This window comes from Actinia tenebrosa, unplaced genomic scaffold (assembly GCF_029948245.1).
Source record: "Actinia tenebrosa isolate PJP-AT-01 unplaced genomic scaffold, QUT_ActTen_1.0 PGA_scaffold17__23_contigs__length_9995812, whole genome shotgun sequence".
Lineage (NCBI taxonomy): Eukaryota > Metazoa > Cnidaria > Anthozoa > Actiniaria > Actiniidae > Actinia > Actinia tenebrosa.
Window position 1 is genome coordinate 869,946 of NW_028292577.1, and position 17,816 is coordinate 887,761.

The 17,816-nt window shown below is 34.6% G+C and overlaps 1 protein-coding gene and 1 long non-coding RNA gene across 3 annotated transcripts; one reads left to right on the forward strand and one right to left on the reverse strand.

The window, feature by feature from the left end:
• Positions 1-218: 218 nt before the first annotated feature.
• LOC116308901 (uncharacterized) lies at positions 219-16,184 on the reverse strand. Of its 2 annotated transcripts, none has more exons than XM_089031638.1 (16): positions 15,704-16,184; positions 15,526-15,619; positions 14,652-14,691; positions 9,380-9,430; positions 8,472-8,560; positions 7,581-7,695; positions 7,068-7,129; positions 6,762-6,946; positions 6,232-6,332; positions 5,890-6,110; positions 4,988-5,046; positions 4,677-4,729; positions 4,167-4,269; positions 3,913-4,006; positions 2,669-3,025; positions 219-2,115 (listed from the first exon to the last, which is right to left on the reverse strand). In XM_089031638.1, the coding sequence occupies exons 1-16, from the start codon at positions 15,870-15,872 to the stop codon at positions 936-938; spliced, it is 2,973 nt and encodes a 990-aa protein (XP_088887764.1). In that variant the 5' UTR covers positions 15,873-16,184; the 3' UTR covers positions 219-935. The 2 variants fall into 2 exon arrangements, with proteins under 2 accessions (XP_088887764.1, XP_088887763.1); XM_089031637.1 differs by having other exon boundaries at positions 14,586-14,691.
• Positions 16,185-16,258: 74 nt separating this feature from the next.
• On the forward strand, positions 16,259-17,762 carry LOC116308909 (uncharacterized). The gene is made up of 2 exons (XR_004198551.2): positions 16,259-16,634; positions 17,422-17,762. It is a non-coding gene; the product is annotated as an uncharacterized LOC116308909 (long non-coding RNA).
• Positions 17,763-17,816: the final 54 nt, after the last annotated feature.

Sequence of the window (17,816 nt, forward strand, 5' to 3'; positions counted from 1 at the left end):
CTTACTTGAGTCATCTGCAAACCAATACAACATTTTACATTATTTCCTTTTATTCACCACGATTAATAGTTCCAAGCCGAGGTTGGAGTTGCCGCACATGATAAAAACATAGTTTTGCTATGTGCAGAAACTCCAGCCTCTAACTTAGCACTACTTTTTTGTGATCACTGAATGGAACTGTAAAAAAGAGTATTTGCACTCAATTTTTTCATGAAATCTTTAAGACATTACGACAAGTTTTAATCTTCTTTTGAGTTTTATTGAGAAAAATACAAATATTATTTTCTGCAATCAGTTCACACAATCTTTTTTTGATTTTAAAGTATAGAACAGATTGAAGCTCTCTTTCCTGCTAAGGCAAGTTTTTTTTTAGTTCAGAGCAAATACTAAGCATTGTTTTCCCACTTGCCAATTGAAGTGTAATTATTGTTCATTAGTGGTCTGAGATTTTATCTATTTATAGGACTGCAGTGTTAAGTTTCTTATTTACAGCATTTTTGGTAAGATATAAGGATGAGTGATGTGAATCTTGAAGATATCTATAGAGTTTTAGTAAAAGTTATTCATGTGAGGTCGAGGGAATGCAATATCTTGAGAACTTTTTTTTGGTTCTCTTTTCTGTTTATTTTTTAAACAAAAGATTTGTCAATAGCTTCTTCTGTTAATATACTGTAATACCACCAATATGGCCTCCATGTCTTTGACTTCAGACTCTCTTGGAAATGATGACAAACCATCCATAGCCAGCCTTTATAAGGGCATCCTTATTGTGCAGAGCTACACAAGTAACAATTATTACTGACATCCAATGTAACATTTACTGGACAGTTTGGCAGTCAATTGCACATTATATACGTGCATCCATCCATATCCTACCACTATATATAAACTAGAACTCACAGATCATAGGGAGTTTCTCCAAATAATATCCAGAGTTATTCTGTAGCAGCTTCTTCTTTTCCATCATCTTCAGAATCTTCCTGTGTCTCTTCCGTAGAATCATTATTACCTTCGGCACTTTGTGAATGCCTCTTTTCCCTTTCTTTCTTATGTCGTTTGTGTTTCTTTTTATGCTTCTTTTTCTTGTGCTTCTTCTCATTTGATTTTTCCTTGGATTTCTTTTTCTTACTTTCATCTTCAACATCCTTTTCCTCTGATTTTCTTTTTCTACTTAGTTTCTGATTTTCATTTGATTCTATTTCTTTCCCATTTGCTTCATTTTCATTTACTTTTCTTTCTTTTTCTTCAACGTTTTGTTTTTCTGATTTCTCTTCACTTTTCACTAATGGTTCATCTGATTTTTCTTTTCCTACTGAAATTTCTCTTTCAGAATGTTTACTCACAATCACTTCTGTTGCCAGCTCTTCAGAATTTGCTTTTTCTGATTTTTCTGTTTCCTTATTAGATTTCTTTTTTTCAGATTGTTCACTTTCATTCACCTCTGTTGCCGACTCCTCAGAATTTGCTTTTCCTGAGTTCTCTGTTGTGTCCTTAGATTTCTTTCTTCCAGAATGTTCGCTTTCATGTAGTTCCGTCACAGATTCCTCAGAATTTACTTTTTCTGATTTCTCTGTATTTTCCTTAGATTTCCTCTTACTTTTAGAGCTCTTTTCTTTGTCTTTGGATTTTTTCTTTGACTTTGATTTCCTCTTCTCAGTTTTCTCCTTTTCTCCCTTTTCTTTAACTTCATTTTCACCATTCTCAGTTTCTAAAGGTTTCTGTTTCTTGGAGTGCTTGTGTTTATGATGCTTTTTTCTCTTTTTCTGTTTGGTTTTCTTTTCTTCATTTTGGACCGGAGACTTTGATCCTGATTTTACGGGAGAGGGGACGGGAGAAGGAGTACGAGACCTATCCCAGTCTTCTGGGGTGGGAGATTTCGACAAACTCCGTGATGATTGTGACAAGGAACGGGAAAATGAACGGGAATTTGAGTGAGTTCTGGAAGGAGAGCGGGAATATGATCTTGAACGTGATCTTCGTCTTGTACGGTGTCTTTGTAAAGCTTTATACTGTGAAAGCTCATCATCAAAGTTGCCTGGTTGGTTACGGTTGGATGACTTTTCCCGCCTAGAATGTCTGTCACCTGGTTCTTTTTCTCTGTGTTTTCTTTTAGTCCTTGAAGAAAAAGGAATTCAATATTAAATAAAATAAAAACAAAACCCTTCAAATTTTATCAAAACCTGAAACAACCTATGAGCTGATCTAAGTCAGGACATGTCTTACTCACAGATTAACCCTGAAAGAACCTCTGGGTTGATCTAAGTCAGGGCATGTCTAACTCACAGATCTAAGATCCCTGAAACAACCTCTGGGCTGATCTAAGTCAGGGCATGTCTAACTCACAGATCTAACCCTAAAACAATCTCTGGGCTGATTTAAGCCAGGGCACAGCTGACTCACAGATCAAACCGTGAAGCAACCTCTTGGCTAATCAAAGTCAGGGCATGTTTAACACACAGAATAAACCCTGAAACAATGCTATTAACCATAAAAGTCTAGATCCAGAAGCTGTTTATGCTCAGATTTCCAGCCCTCAGGATTTCAAGGGCCCCAGAATATTACAGGCTCATGAATCCCCAGAATCTGAGCCAAGAAGATGCAATGTTACTGTAATTATTATTTTTGGTTTGAAGGGGAACAGGCAAACTAGATTCACTCAGCTTCATACCTCAGTTTCATCTTTTTTTGATAACGATAAAACTCTTCCTCAGACATTGGTGGAAGACCTTCAACATGTCTAGGGTTTTCAAATGGGCGGAACCCAGGAGGATTGACACCAAAAGGAATGGGTGCTCCCAGTAGAGGCTGCACAATGCCAGGATGTGCTGCAACAGGGTGTAAACCCAGAGCTGCAGAGCCTATAAACCTTGGTTGTGCCATGAGTGGGCCTGGGTGTGGTTGAACAAGAAGTGGACGAGGAACCCTTATGGTGGGTACAAGGAGGGCACCGTCTGGTGGAATATTACGACGAATCATTGGTTTTACCATTGGATGACCAACACCAGGTCCATGGGTAGGTGGTCCCCTAGAAAACAATAAATTATTAGTTAACTGATAAGATAGATAACGCCTTTATTTAACAAGGGTAGCTCCTTCAGTTACTAGAAGTAGCCGCTATCAATGGGAGCCCTTCTACAGATATGATACTAATATATAATACTAAGAATATTAAAATATCAACTACTAATATGTATATATCTAATATACAAATTCTATATTGAATATTAAATATGATAAGAAAAAAACTTACAGCAATAAGAACGTTGTTGCTAAAGCTTCTAGATTAATTCTTACACCCACCCCAACCCCCACCCCCTTAAAAATAATAATTATTAAAAATTGATATGCATTATAAACTTTACACCCACTATAATAAAAACTGTTACAGAGAATTACTATATATACTGTTGGCTAATTTATCAATTATTATTATCACTTATTAGTATTTTTACACAAGGGCATGTAATAAATCCGGGGCACTCATTGGTCAATATTTACGTCTTATCAATTCGTACCACTTGCAGAGATAAAAAATTTTGGGGAAAAACTCTCTCTCCATTATTCAATATTATATTCACTTGTGTTAAAAATACTAAGACAATGCTAATAATTATTATTTGTCTCAGGTTCAGTGAAATATCAGGGAATATTTACCTCGCTGCTCGAGGACTTGTGTCTCAGTAAGTATTCCCTGATATTCACTTCGCCTTTGGCTAGTAATAAGTTGTTTCAGTTCTTTGATTGACGTTTGTTGGAATGTTAGTCAACAAACAAGACATCAACCTTCGTGGGTCACTTTTCGCAGGGCTTTTTTCTGCTGTGACTGTCATGTCCCTTCCCTATCAATTCTCCAGATTTGAATATCTTGGGGGTTGACAGCCCTGTAGTATAAAGTATGGTAATAAGTTTTACCTGTGAATTGGGTGATCCTGAAGACCATAACCAGGATGTTGGCCAGGATGTTGAACAGGATGTTGACCAGGATGTTGACCAGCATGTGGTCCAACTGCCAGGGAAAGAGAATAGGAAAATCATTTGTCTGTAAACAACAACACATGTTTTATTCTGCTCATATGGAATACTAGTCAGTTCACTTCAGATCAAATCAAATCCTAAATTCCATTTTGATCATGGGATGGGGGCCAAAGACAGGGCCAAACACCTACCAGGTCCTGGTTCTGCTCTAAGATGTTCTCTTGCAGGAAGTCGATGATCTCGATGATCCTCTGGTTCTCTTCTCGGAGAACTGACTTCTGTTTTCAATACAGGCTTTGAAAAAAAAAAACCCTTTATTTAGAATTTAGAAAATGTAACAGAAAGAGAAATATCTAGAAATATTATCCCCTAAATCAAATAGCTCTCTGCACCACAATCCTGATTCATATTAATTTGAAACAGAAACTAAGGCTAGAAATCATAGAGTTCACTCCAAATATCCATGAAACGGGTGAAATGATTTATTTATTTAGTTGTAAAATAGCTAAGAATTCACTCAGGTACTGTACGAACAAAACAAAGATGCATAGTAATATCCATTATTTTGTACACAATAACAGCAAAGTAGCTGCAATGAAACAATACATCTTACAATGCATTAAAGATGTAATACATCGTAAGATAATACATCTTACAGACATACGGCATAAATTTCACAAAGACATAACAGGGACACTCACCAGAGGAGATCCTTCTTTCTTCTTTACTTCCTCCTCCTTTACTTCAGATATATCTTTGATGAGATAAAGCAAAAAATATATTAGAGAGACAAAATATGAAAATCACTTGACCTTTTCTGAATTCTTATAAATGACAACAAAAAATGATTCCCAGTCAATGTTGGACTTTATATATTCTTCGCAATCGCTCAAGTAAATACAGAGTAAGAGAAGAATATCAAATGCCCTTGGCAGGAATCAAACCCATGTCTTCAGTATTCTAGTCTGATGTGCTAACCAAGTAAATACAGGAAATATGTGAAATATTTTACCTTTTGGGGGAATTTCTGAAGTTGTGCTTGAAACCTTTTCTTCAGATTTGTCTTTATCACTGAAATCAATAGAAAGCATTAATTTAAAGTTATTATTCAATAGTTATATGATAATGGCCACCCTGCGGCATTGAATAATGACTATAATTTGCCCACAGAGGGAGATTTGGGTTTACAGTCAAACCACCTCAAGTGTGAACACGTAGAGGTCATTAATGACTTTATTTTTGGATTCTTGATTTCATTATTCGATTCGAACATTCATTATTGAAAACGGATTTTCAATATTAAAAAGATAATAATAGTTTGAAAAATTCGATTAACTTTGCTCATAGGCTCTTGTTTATAGCGGAAACAGAAGGTAAGTCATTAATATTACATATTCCTTGCACAAAAAGTTGCTCTTGCATTTCAGTTGCATATATGCTTGGCTTTTGTATATGCTAGGCTTTGAAGATTCGTTTTCAATAATGAATGTTCAAATCAAATAATGAAATCAAGAATCCAAAAATAAAGTCATTAATGATCTCTACGTGTTCACGCTTGAGGTGGTTTGAGTTTAATGATGGGAAAGACTCAGGGGAGGTTGTAAGAAGAGCATATAACTCCTTTTCACTCAAATCTAATGTGAGAAGAGGGTGTAATATTATACCCTCTCTATCAGAGGTGCAGTTTGGAGATACAGAGTCAATAGGTCACTTGCATTATAGCGTCAATTACTACCACTACCGGAATCCCTTAAATAGCACCAATTGTCTTCAAATTTGAATAAAAAAGAAAATTTGCAAAGCCTTTTGGTAGTGGTAGTAATTCATAAAATGACGGCATCATGCAAACACCTTATTAGAAATTAAATGCATTACAGGCACAAGTAAACATGTGAAAGAGAAATTATTATTAACCTTGTTTCTGGAGAATTCACTTCAGGTTTAACTGACTGGGGTTTAGTTTCTGGGACGGCAGTATTGGGTGCTGTTTTATCAATTGTGCTACTTGTGATTGGTTTATCAACAGTGCTACTGGGTGCTGGTTTGTCGACGGCAGCAATGCTTGGTGTTGGACTGTCTGTTGTACTGTTAACAAATGGGCTGGCAGGTCTGGCATTATGGAAGTTATTTACGGCCTGTAGCATAAATGTCAGGTATTTTAAAAGTCTTACTACAACATCTTGATGCTAGGTTACTACCTTACTACCACTGCCTCAATCATCATCATCATCACTAAAAAAACCCAGCTGCACTCACCTGTCTGAGCTGCTTATTGATAATCAAGGAATCAGGAGAAACATCCTCAGCGCCACATGTTGGACACACTTGCTCATTTTCAAGTAGATAGGTACGAATACCTGGATTAACGTAAGCAAACAAGGTTACTTCTTAATATCCTCCTGAACTGATCTATTGAGACTCATTTTACATTTTCAGTCCTACAGACTTAATTGGCGTGAGCTATTATGGCCACCCTGCCCTTTTACCATTCCTTTTTCTTTTTTGTAATTTTTTTATTTCTGTTTCATGGGAAAAGCTAATAAAATGTAAATAAAAATAACATAAATTGTATTCATCAATCTAAATAAAATTAGAGTACTAGTATGTAGGTACTAGGTACACAATGAAAAAAGTGAAAAGCATTATCACTCTAACATTAATTATTAACACTAAAGAATAAAATATATATGTAAATTTTTTTGCTCTTCTACTTGTTAACACATTGCAATTTCTCGTCATTTCATTTATAATACTTATTATGTCTAATGTTTGCCACACACACTTACATTCATCACAATAGCTGGTGCCACAACAGGGAATAAGAACAGCATCACTCAGCAAGTTTTTACACATAGGGCATTTCAGCTCCGATGGCACTTTACGATCCTTTTTAGAAGTATCTAGCTCTGGTATTGGGACCAAGGTTTTGGTTGGTTCTGAAGATTCCTTTTTGGACTCTTTGTTTGAATCCCTTAAAAATAATCAGGAAATAAATAAATTAATAAAATAAATAAATTGGAAGCACTACTGTGTGTGTGTATTCAGCTGCCTGTAATAAAACCCTTGATAGTTGTAATCTTTGTAGTACTTACTCTGTTGTACCACTATCTTGATCATCACCAAAAGTTCTTGGGATTCCAATAGTTCGCTTCACCTGAGGGTAACGGACAAATGAAAAAACTCAACAAATATATCCAGTATCAACTCAAAATTTTGAATTTGCAGCATGTTCCTTTGGCAAGTAGATTCAGGATGTTATTTGGCACAGATGTCAGTGTTGATTCATGAATCATGGCAGATGATGGTGGTGTAGATGAGTTGTGATGATGAAAATTGATGTTGATGTTGATGACTGATGTGAATGGTGTAGGTGGTTGTGATAATGATGGTAGTGAAGTTAACAACAGTGATGATGATTATGGTGGTGATGATAATGACGGGAATGGTGGTAGTAGTAATGAATATAATTGATGTTGATGATTGTTAGCGAAGAAGATGGTGGTGCTGGCAATACTGATGGCAGCGATGTCAATGATAGTGATGATATTGATAGTATATATCAATTTTGATAATAATCTCATTCACCCAAAACCCACCATACTTACCCCATTAGTAGGGCAGTTTCTAATAAAGTGGCCAGGTTTCCCACATCGATAGCAAACATAATTAGGAGGCAGAGGTCCTGATGGATTATATCCCCTACCACGCCCTCTAACATACCTGAAACCATCAAATTTGAAATTTTACTATTTTTATGCCTGATGCAAAGCTGCATTAAGTCAAACAGTGAAACCATGGGTTTGAATTGACCAATCATTACATAGTTTGTTTTACCATTTCATACCATGTATCAGCAATGTCAGGTGACCCATGTGTTTGTTGAAAACACTTTATGAGATATGAATGTAATGAAGTATTGTAATACTGAATGGTAGAGTCCTTTGCAGAAATTACCTTGGGCTTCCTGTGCAAGTGAAAATGAGAGGGGATTGGAGATGAAGGAAAGGAAAAATAATCTTGCCTTTTCTCCTTCCCTCTTTCTCCTCTCCAGACCTCCTTTCACTTAAAAATTTCCATAGAGACCCCATCCATGACTAAGGCAAGTGTGGTTTACAGAGTAGGCTAACACAATGGCATGACAATTGTCTTAAATTAGGGAAACTTACACCCAAGCTGAATGTGTAGTTCAAAGGTAAGGGGATCAGACAAAACTACAGAGTTTGTAAGGAAGAAAATTGGAATTTCCAGGGGCGGGGAGAGGGGGTCTTTAAGAAAATTCCTCTGTGGGGAGAAGGGGCATGGATAATTTCTTGAACTACACAATGGTCCTAATGTTTATGGTTGTCAACATTACAGAGAGAATAAAATGAAAAATAAATGACTGTGATGTTAGTTCCTGCTAGCCGAGTTCTGTTTGCCTACTCTAAGGGAATCAAGGTAGTAAAAACCATCAATTTGTTAATCAAAAAATAAAATAAAATAAAATGTAGACTAACTGGTTTGGTTGCCAGTCTTCTCCAGCCTGTGACATCATTGCTTTCAACTTGTCATCTTCAGAAGCATCTGAGCTCACCAAGTCAACCACCTATTGACGCAAATTCACCATTTCACTTAAAATTATGCCTAATTTATACCCATTTTTAAGATTTAGGCCCCGTCCACACGTATCCGGAAATGTTTGTATTTGCAATTTGTAGTTGCGTCCACACGTGTCTGCAAATTTTTGTGTCTGTATCTGCAAATTTGACAAAAACGGATACATGTGCACAGTGAAAACGAATACGCTGCGTGTGTATGCAAACATTTCTGTATCCGCAAAAAAAAATTTGCGGATACAAAAATTTGCGGATAAGTGTGGACGGGGCCTAATGCAACCAGCTCATCAAAAGACGTCTTGGTTTTTGGCCTCCATCAATCAAAAAAACTAATTCATATCATTGAGAATTTGATTGACAGAAGCCAAAATCCCAGGTACCGATTTAATTATAGATAGCCGACTGGGCCATGTAATGATGAAAATAAGTATAATGATAACTCCATAATTTCACACCTACAATATTGCCTGCTTTCTGCCAGTCAAGGTCATATGCACGTTAGTAAAGTTGCATGTAACATTACATCAAATATTTGCAACAATTCATGTCATGTCTCAGATGCAAGGAAATACAGTTGCATACAACATAAATAACATAGACTTATCTCAGTAAAGATTAATGTCACTATATTGACTATATATACTAACACCACATAGGAAAGGCACACTTGACTACCCTACATTTCGTAACAGTAAAACCGGATTCATAAAACCTTACAATACCCTGCTTTACACCACCCAAGGGCACAGCAAAGTTCAAGTTATCAGTAAACTGGTACAATTTAACATGAAAATCAAAGAGCTTTTTACCTTGTTCTGTTTAATGGAAACAGAAGTTTGTAGTTCTTGAAGATCACTTTTCTAAGGAAAGAAGCATAAGAGTTCTATCTAGTTATACCCAAGCCTATAGGAGATAATACATGCCTGTCGTAAGGCAATGTCTGGCTAATAGCCCAGAAAACACCACTTTCTTTTATTGACGATCTGAGATGTGGATATTAAACTGGGAGAGTCAAAATCAACTTTGATATCGGGAAGTTAGAGGACATCTAAAATTATCCTATTCTTTCATTTATCCTTTTTCTCATTCGACCATCCTTGAATATGAATGCATTGTTAAAGCTCTAGCCTTGTTTAATCTATAGCCATTGTTTTCCCATCTTAGATCACGTCATTCTCTTGAGAATAAGATATTCCATATTTGTGTCTTCCAATGTGTAACCATTGAACAAAGAAATAATACATTAGGGAATGACATGGTTCAAAATGGGAAAACAATGGATTAGGTCTAATATTCTGAGAGGTCAATTATAAGGTAAAGGATTTGAAACAAATCCAATCAAATTCTTAATGGTATCTTGAATAATATAGATGAGTCTGCGATGGTCAAAAATAGCACAAAGTATTGAATGAGAAAAAGGACTGTTCCTGTGCTACATTCAATATGCAGCCACTTCAATTTATCCTTTATGCCCAGTAGCTATAAAGCACATATATAGCCAATATGCATAGGCTTTCAGAGGCAAATAATGTAAGGAAATGTCTAGAAATTGGCTTGTCTTGTCTTTGCTCAACAGATGATTTAAACTTTTTAAATTTCAAATTTTGTAGCTTAATTCATTTAACTGAGGAAAATCACTATGGGCTATGGGGGTTTCAGACAGCTATGTTGTTAGCAAAAAAAGAAATTTTCAAATTTCCTCTTGTAGGAAATAATATTTTTCTTAACTTATGCACTGTGCACCATTCCTGCCTACAACATGGCCACCATAAACCCCCACACCCCCTCTATCAATCATCCAGTCACAATACTTCTACATTTTTGTCAAGTTAAGAGATATTTGCTGTAAACCAAGTCAACACTTTGCAGAATAATCATTCATGTTGCACACTTTTCGGTGTGAATAAACTCTAATGTAGGATTTTAAGGACACAAATAATATCTCTCATTGCTGGGTTTCAATTAACTGATTAAAGTCCAATTAATGCTGACAACCAGAAAGAATATATCTTTTTTTCAAATTTACTTAAGTGACACTCAAGTGAATTCTGCAAAGGTTGATGAACATTCTGCACAAGACAATAAATGATGTCAAAAGACACCCAGCAAATATCTTTGTCACTATTGTCTGAAAAAGTTCCAATGAATATCTGACTAACTCTCTCAATGTGGTGGATTGGGGTTTCCAAGAAAGATATAAGGTATCATTTTATTGCATGTTACATTCAATGCATGAATGCTGTCTGAACTATAGATTTACTGCTTATGTTTAGAACAGAGGTTTTGCACCATCACATGGCTGAAGCCATGTAAGATGGCAGAAAAATGAAATCACTTTACTCTGGGGAATTGAATTCTTTCTCAGGGGCCTTTTTCACGCTGCAGCTGCATTGGTTTGAAAAATAGATCCCACCAGACTTTGTTTTACAATCAAGTGATTGAGAATAAAAGTTATGCAGGTGAAACATACCGTCATTTGATAAAGATCCATGTAAAGCAACTGTATTTTTCCTACCATCTAACTAGGCTGCCTACATGTGATGTTGCAAAACCTCTATCTCAGGATTGATCATTATAATGTTTCTACTAGAGTGCAAACAATATAACCGTGAAACTTTAGTAATACTAAATAGCACAATTTCATGCAAATTCCATTGTTTTCTACTGTTTAATTAGCACTATTTAGTAATTTGTGGTTCACGGATTAATTGTTTGTACTCTACCTTCAATTTCTCCATAACAAATTTCAAAAGCAATAACTATATATGTTAAGTAAAATTCCTTTGAAGAAACTGGGCCTATAATAATAGCAAAGTGTCTTTATACTGTTCATAGCAGTTGCTGGTATATTTCTTCCAATGTTGTTTCCATCTTTTTCTTCATAGTTCATAGTTCAGAGTCCAATGTTCATAATTAAAGCTTATAGCATATTATCAGTCACAAATATTCCTCTGCAGTTCTTCTATAACATTATATCAATATATAAAGTGTATAGTCTGTGATAGTTCAGTGTATAGACTGTTACTCAATGCTTGATACCAGTTTAACGGCACAAAAAGGAAACACAGTTGGTAGGTTTACCCATTTTAGTGACAAGTAAAGTTTGCTTCATCCCATTTTTTCATGCCTTCAAAACCCAGGAGAGATACTTCATAATATTAGAGAAGAACTATAGTCAGTTTGGACCTTTTAGCATACCAAACCAAAAAAAAATGCATCTTTCCCTTCCCCCCTCCAAATATACCTATTCAGCTTTCGATTTGACGGCTTTGACCTTTTGACTTTCTAACATTTTCGTTAAACAAAGAAATATAGTCCATTTTCCACTTATCACTGTAATCACTGGCAGCAAGCTACAGTAGCAAGTCATCACCATTTCTCATTAATGTATAGCCAATTTCAATTGCCCTATTTCACTATGACGTCACATCAAAACAATCTATTGTTTAAACGTAAAGGATCATGGTAGTTGGACGGGGTCAAATCAATGTAAATTCACCGAAAATTGTTCTAAAACCCGTATCAATCCACGAAGAGAAGTAGAATAGCCAGCAAATGCTCAGAATGTTTTTTAGTACATATTAACATATATTATATCTGAAAACCAGGCCATTTTAGATTAAACTGTTTTGCTAGGAGCAAATTTTGTTGAATTTCCTATTGGATTTGGCAATTCTATCCCCCACATAAACAAGCAGTGACTTCATAGTGATATAGGGCAATAGCTTTTTCCCCTTTTTCTTCACTCCTGTCTGCCATCTTCCAGTCTGCCATCTTGGCTGCAAACAAAAATATCTTTTTCAACTCATTATGAGTACTATCTAGAAGAAAAAAGGTACTGGCTAGCTTTGCTGCAAATGCTTTCAGCGATTAGTGGAGAGTGGACTTTATTCCACTGGTTCTTTTTTTTTCGTTTTGAAAGGAATCACAATCTGAAATATAAATTAAACCTTTGTGACAAAAACCCCCAAAAATTTGTGAAAGACATCCATCAAAAATCATTTTTCTGCAGCTCAAACTGTTTCCAGTAAAGTAATTCCAAACAAGGTTTTTGACTATAGTTCATCTACAGCATGAAGTTAAGATGGTATCGACCAACCCATGGGTTTGAAAGACAATCATGGATATTTTTTTCAAACTTCACATCGCAGGTAAACATGTATTGCAATACACCTACTGTTGGTCTTGAATGAGACAAATTGCCAAGAATCCATCCATAACCCAAATGAAAATATGTAACATCGCAGAAATCCAACTTCTCTTGCATCATCATAAAAAACACACATTTATATACCAATGTAAAATCCATATTCCATTCTTGAATGACTGTAAACCAAAGTGTATCAAGAGTAGCAACAATGTCCATATTCAAGTAAAGTTAATTGTTCCATGTCGTACATGCTTCTATAATCCGTAGTCATAGCAACATCATTCCATGCTCATTCCAGGTTATACTTAATGTGTGGGAATCGTAAAAAAATGAACAAAACCTAAAATAGGATAGCCCTGTACTGATGACAAGGATTTTGGCTTCAAAACAAATCGATATTTTTTTATTGGTGGCACTGATCATCATCATCATCAAAATAATGGACTTGAGGCATTACAGAAGTAATCAGTTCTTTTGCAATGAGAATTTTTTGGTAAATAAAGCAACTTCTTGTAGTCCATTTTAGTAAATAACAGTACAGAAACACTGTTAAGTTCAGTTCTTTTTCTTCTCTATGACAACTGTTCATTAGCACTGTTTTATATGGACTAATATCCTGGCTGATTCCATGTATAGTTTTATTAAAAAACTTCAAATAAAACTGGATCTTCAAGGAACAAAGGTGTGTGTTCAAAAATCTTTCAACACCATGACCAATATTCTTACATAATATTGATTACATTAACAAGTTAAAAACATCTTTATTTGCTCAAATGATAATTAGTCAATTTTGTCAACTGTTAATATTAAAATATCACTTAGAATAAAACAATTCTGCAAAGACAAACAAGTTTGTCTCTTTCCATACACACACTGCAAGGACTTAGAATAACAGCAGGTCAATCACTGGTCAGTTGTTGGTCACAGTCACGACTGCAAATTAGTTTTAGCTACATACTGTAGTGCACACCTCATTTTTGGCTCAATATTACTGACCAACCTGACCAGCAAGGCAAAGACAAGTTCTAATTCTGGCAAGACAATGACCCAAAGACCTGCTGTTATTTTAAGCCCATGACTGCCCAAAGTTGTCTTGCACATCCAGATAATCAAGATACAGACAGCATTTTTTCCATTAATTGAATCTTAATAATAGTTATAGATCTATTGAACCTTAATAATAGCAATAGAAACATCTTCATAAAGCAACATTTTCACATACATTTAATATAAATACATCTTCATAATATCTAGTAAATTTATAAAGCTATTATATTGTATGTTCAACAAATGTCTGCCAAATTATTATTTACAATATTTATAAAATTATTGTTCAAGAAAGTATGCAATCTTTTTTTCTTATTTTTAAAAATTCTTTATATGAAACAATATTTTAAAACTAGAAACAATTTTGTATTTTTATTCATATCCTATGCAATTTTTTTTAAAGAAAAGTTTAGAGAAGTAATGATGATCAATATATTAAATATCCTTTAAAATGCAGCTACAATGTGGAGTAAAAATTTTTTAGAAAGTTAACAAAAGGGACATTAAAAAATATTAAACTTGTTAGTAAATAATTATAAGTTTTTTTAAAAACAAGATATAAAGTTTCACTGAAGTTTAGAAGTCGAATTTAAGTATCCAATATTAAAATTCCTTACACTTAAAGATTGTTGGGGAACATTTAATTCATTAAGAATGAAACATTTAAAGGGGAATTTATGGAATGATTTAATATCATTTTTAAAATGATGCAAGTAAGGCATGTTTAAGTAATACCTAAATGTGTTTCTGTTTTTTGAAACATATTTCATTTGGCAGACATTTGAAAATACTGTAATTGTATTAATGTTACAATCTACCTTGACTTGATTAGAAGTAGTAGTAGTAGTAGAAGTATAAAACAATCTATTCTGACTAGTACGTACTGTTTTGGGTAATCCACTTGCATAAGGGTCTGCCCTATCCCTGTAAGGAATACAATGATAAAAGAAATTATTTCACAGTGGCAACAAAAATGTGGGTAATAGATATATTAGCAGCAATTGCAACTTTCGACCCAACCACACCTGTGGTTTCCCATAATGCATTTCACCCAAGAGTCACTGTATTGGAAGCAATTAGGACTATTGATTTCACTGGACGATCTGGAGTCACTGTAACATTGAACAGGAATATGACCCTTACTCAAGGTTTTAGTGTAATGAAAGAACATTTGCAATTCCTTTGTTTCTCCAGAACCTTGATTTTTGGGTTTGTGATCACTCAACCAGAATATTCAAAGTGAGCTATAGACCCCTTGCATGTAACGTCAAAGCAGCTCAATTTGGTGGACAAAACAAAAGAATTTCAATCTCCTGAGAATTGGAAACCTATTGTTGTCTCCTCCAAATTGAGCTGCATTCAGACGCAAGCCTGTAGCTAGGGATGATTTAATCGTTTGAACAAACTCTACCTATACGAAAAAATTCCCTTCAAAGTGTGCCACGAAAATACCAAAAAACATTCCCTTTATGAATCATGGTACAAAAGTAGTCTTTAGAAAATTCCTTAATTAATGCAGTTTTTAACAAAAAAAACTTTTTTATCTTATAACTATATTCTGTTGAAATATCATTTTCCTTTCAATATCTTTTCATTGACGATTGGAATATTTCGACTTTCGGTGACAAAAACCTCAAAAATACTAGACTATGAAAATCCTTTTATTACGTAATTTTGAGAGATACAACCTTATTTAACATTACCTCACTATATGTATGGCTAGTAAGGTCAAAAAATATTATATTTTATAACACTTACGCTGCTAACTGTGCTTTGCTTCGAGTTCCTGTAGGAATACGTCGAACTATTACAGAAGAGTTTTTAGGAATCTGCATATTTTCATCTTTATACTCTGTAAAAACAACATTATTTGCTGTTAACGACTATTAAACACGACAAAGATACTAGTATCATCTTCTTCAAAGGTTCTTTTTACCTTCTTTAGTCTGTGCGTTCGTCACTTCCAAGTCGAAGTCTGTGACCTTAGCGAATTTTTTCTGCGCCATAATGGATTTTTTGAGGTCGGCAAGAGAGATTGCCAAGCCATCAAACGTGATCGTATCATACTCCAAACTACTCCGAAACTTATAATGTATACAAGACATGAGAAAATAGATCAAAGAAACGTAAAGAAAGCCTAGTTTTCCGTTAGAAAAGCTAGTTTTGAGTCAAGAGAATCTAAGTTGCATTGTTGTCGATGACATCTTGTATTCACCATGTGGTTGCGATAAACTAACTTTAGAAGGAAAAAAAACAGCCTAAACACGAAAAAAAAACTACACCTAGGATAAAATACGGCTACTACTTATTTATACCAAATGTCTTTTTGCTCTTAGGAAGCGGAAACTTGGAATAAAGTGCGAAATAAAAGGCTAAACTTTTCCAGAACAACTTTCACCTTACACGCAGTACTGAACTTAAAAAAACGTACTGCATCACGGGAAATGCCGAACTGACATCACATAGTCGATACCTCGTCGATTTCCGAAAATGAAGCGATGATTAACGAAGTGAGCGAAGTGTAAATTCGGAATTTATTCGAGATTTGATTTTCTTGAGTCAATCGTTGTCAGTAGTAGGAAACTCTTGGGAATGTCTAATGGAATATGTTTGCATTTTATGCCAGAAAAACTCTAAATTCCACGAATCTCCATCATTTGAAGAGAGTGGTTTATTCAAGCTATGAACCTGTCAAATCACAGCCGGCAAGAAGCAGTTTTGGTTTACTGAAGGCGTCGATAATCGTTGTTCCTTGTATTTATTTTGGAGGGTATCTGTCTATGAATTTGGCAAGTTTTCTAGAGGAATGGAATATATTTGTGCCTGATGAAGACGACGATGATGATTAATTACTCTTCTACGCCGTGGTATAAACACTTTAATTATTAATTTCGGGTCAACGGAATATAATTATACAAAACACTTTAACCACTTACACATATATTATAGACGTGATTTCACTTTCATTCCAGTATAGTACTTGAAGTGTGCATTTTTTGAAACTTTCCAAAATGCCGTACACCGAATTGAAATATGGCGTCTAATTTGAATAATTATTGTTCTGGACTGACTAGCCTCTTGTACTAGAGAGGCTAGAGAGTGCAGAAAGTGTTATATTTCAATCTGGTGCATAAGGTTATGAATTATATATTTTGAAAAGGGAACTAACTCTCCTAATATATTTAGGTACTGGTCATAAAGTAAATAAAAAGGTGTGGGGTAATACTGGGATGTAGAGTTTTATAGACAGCCCAATCCTTTCGAGGAGTAGTATAAAATTGTGTGACCTACTCTCTGCTCTTACCCCCCCCCCCCCCCCTCCTTTCCCTTTAGTTTATGATCAATCCCATAATGTATTTTGAAACCATTTCACACCTTCCCCACTTTAAGAATTTATATAATGATTTTAAATCTTTTTTGCACACAAAAAAAAAAACGTACAAAATAATGGCAGTTTTTTCTCTTTCTTTGTTTTTTTTTTCTTTTTTGTTTTGGAATTTATCTGCCCAAATGAAATGACAGACTTTAGAATTTGGCCCTTCCTTTCGGAAAATCCCTGACCAGTGTCATAAACTACCAGCCTTTCACAGATTTAAGCTCATATGACCTTATTTTTCTAAATTTTATGTTAAACTATTATTTTTTTATTGACAGGTACTAAAATTTGTCTATTCAAGAAAACATTCAAATAATCCCAGGCTAATGGTATAACTCATCTTCAAAAGTTAGGGAAAAGATTAAATTTATATTTTTGTTATATATTTTAAAAACATGAACACTTTATATTTTTGAATAACTTATTTTGAAGGAAAAGATGGAAAATTTTAATTTTAGGATTGAAAATGTGAAATTATGAGATAGAGATATAGGACTTATTATCACCTTTCATGAATGATTTGTAAATAGTTAATGAAACATTTGATTTTTTCATTTGAATTTGAGAGAACAAGGATGTATTATGTCTTCCTATTTTAATAACAATTTATTTAAAAACTGCTTTCTTGGAGGATAACTCTTTGGTCAGGGGCCACAGAGCACCCTAAAAAGTT

Coding starts and splice junctions, on each gene's coding strand:
- LOC116308901 (XM_089031637.1), bottom strand. CDS start 15,872: ATGTCTTGTATACATTATAAGTTTCGGAGTAGTTTGGAGTATGATACG. Junction 6,333..6,761: donor CACCAGCTATTGTGATGAAT/GTAAGTGTGTGT, acceptor ACGTTAATCCAG/GTATTCGTACCTATCTACTT. Junction 4,270..4,676: donor AGAAAGAAGGATCTCCTCTG/GTGAGTGTCCCT, acceptor TTTTTTTCAAAG/CCTGTATTGAAAACAGAAGT.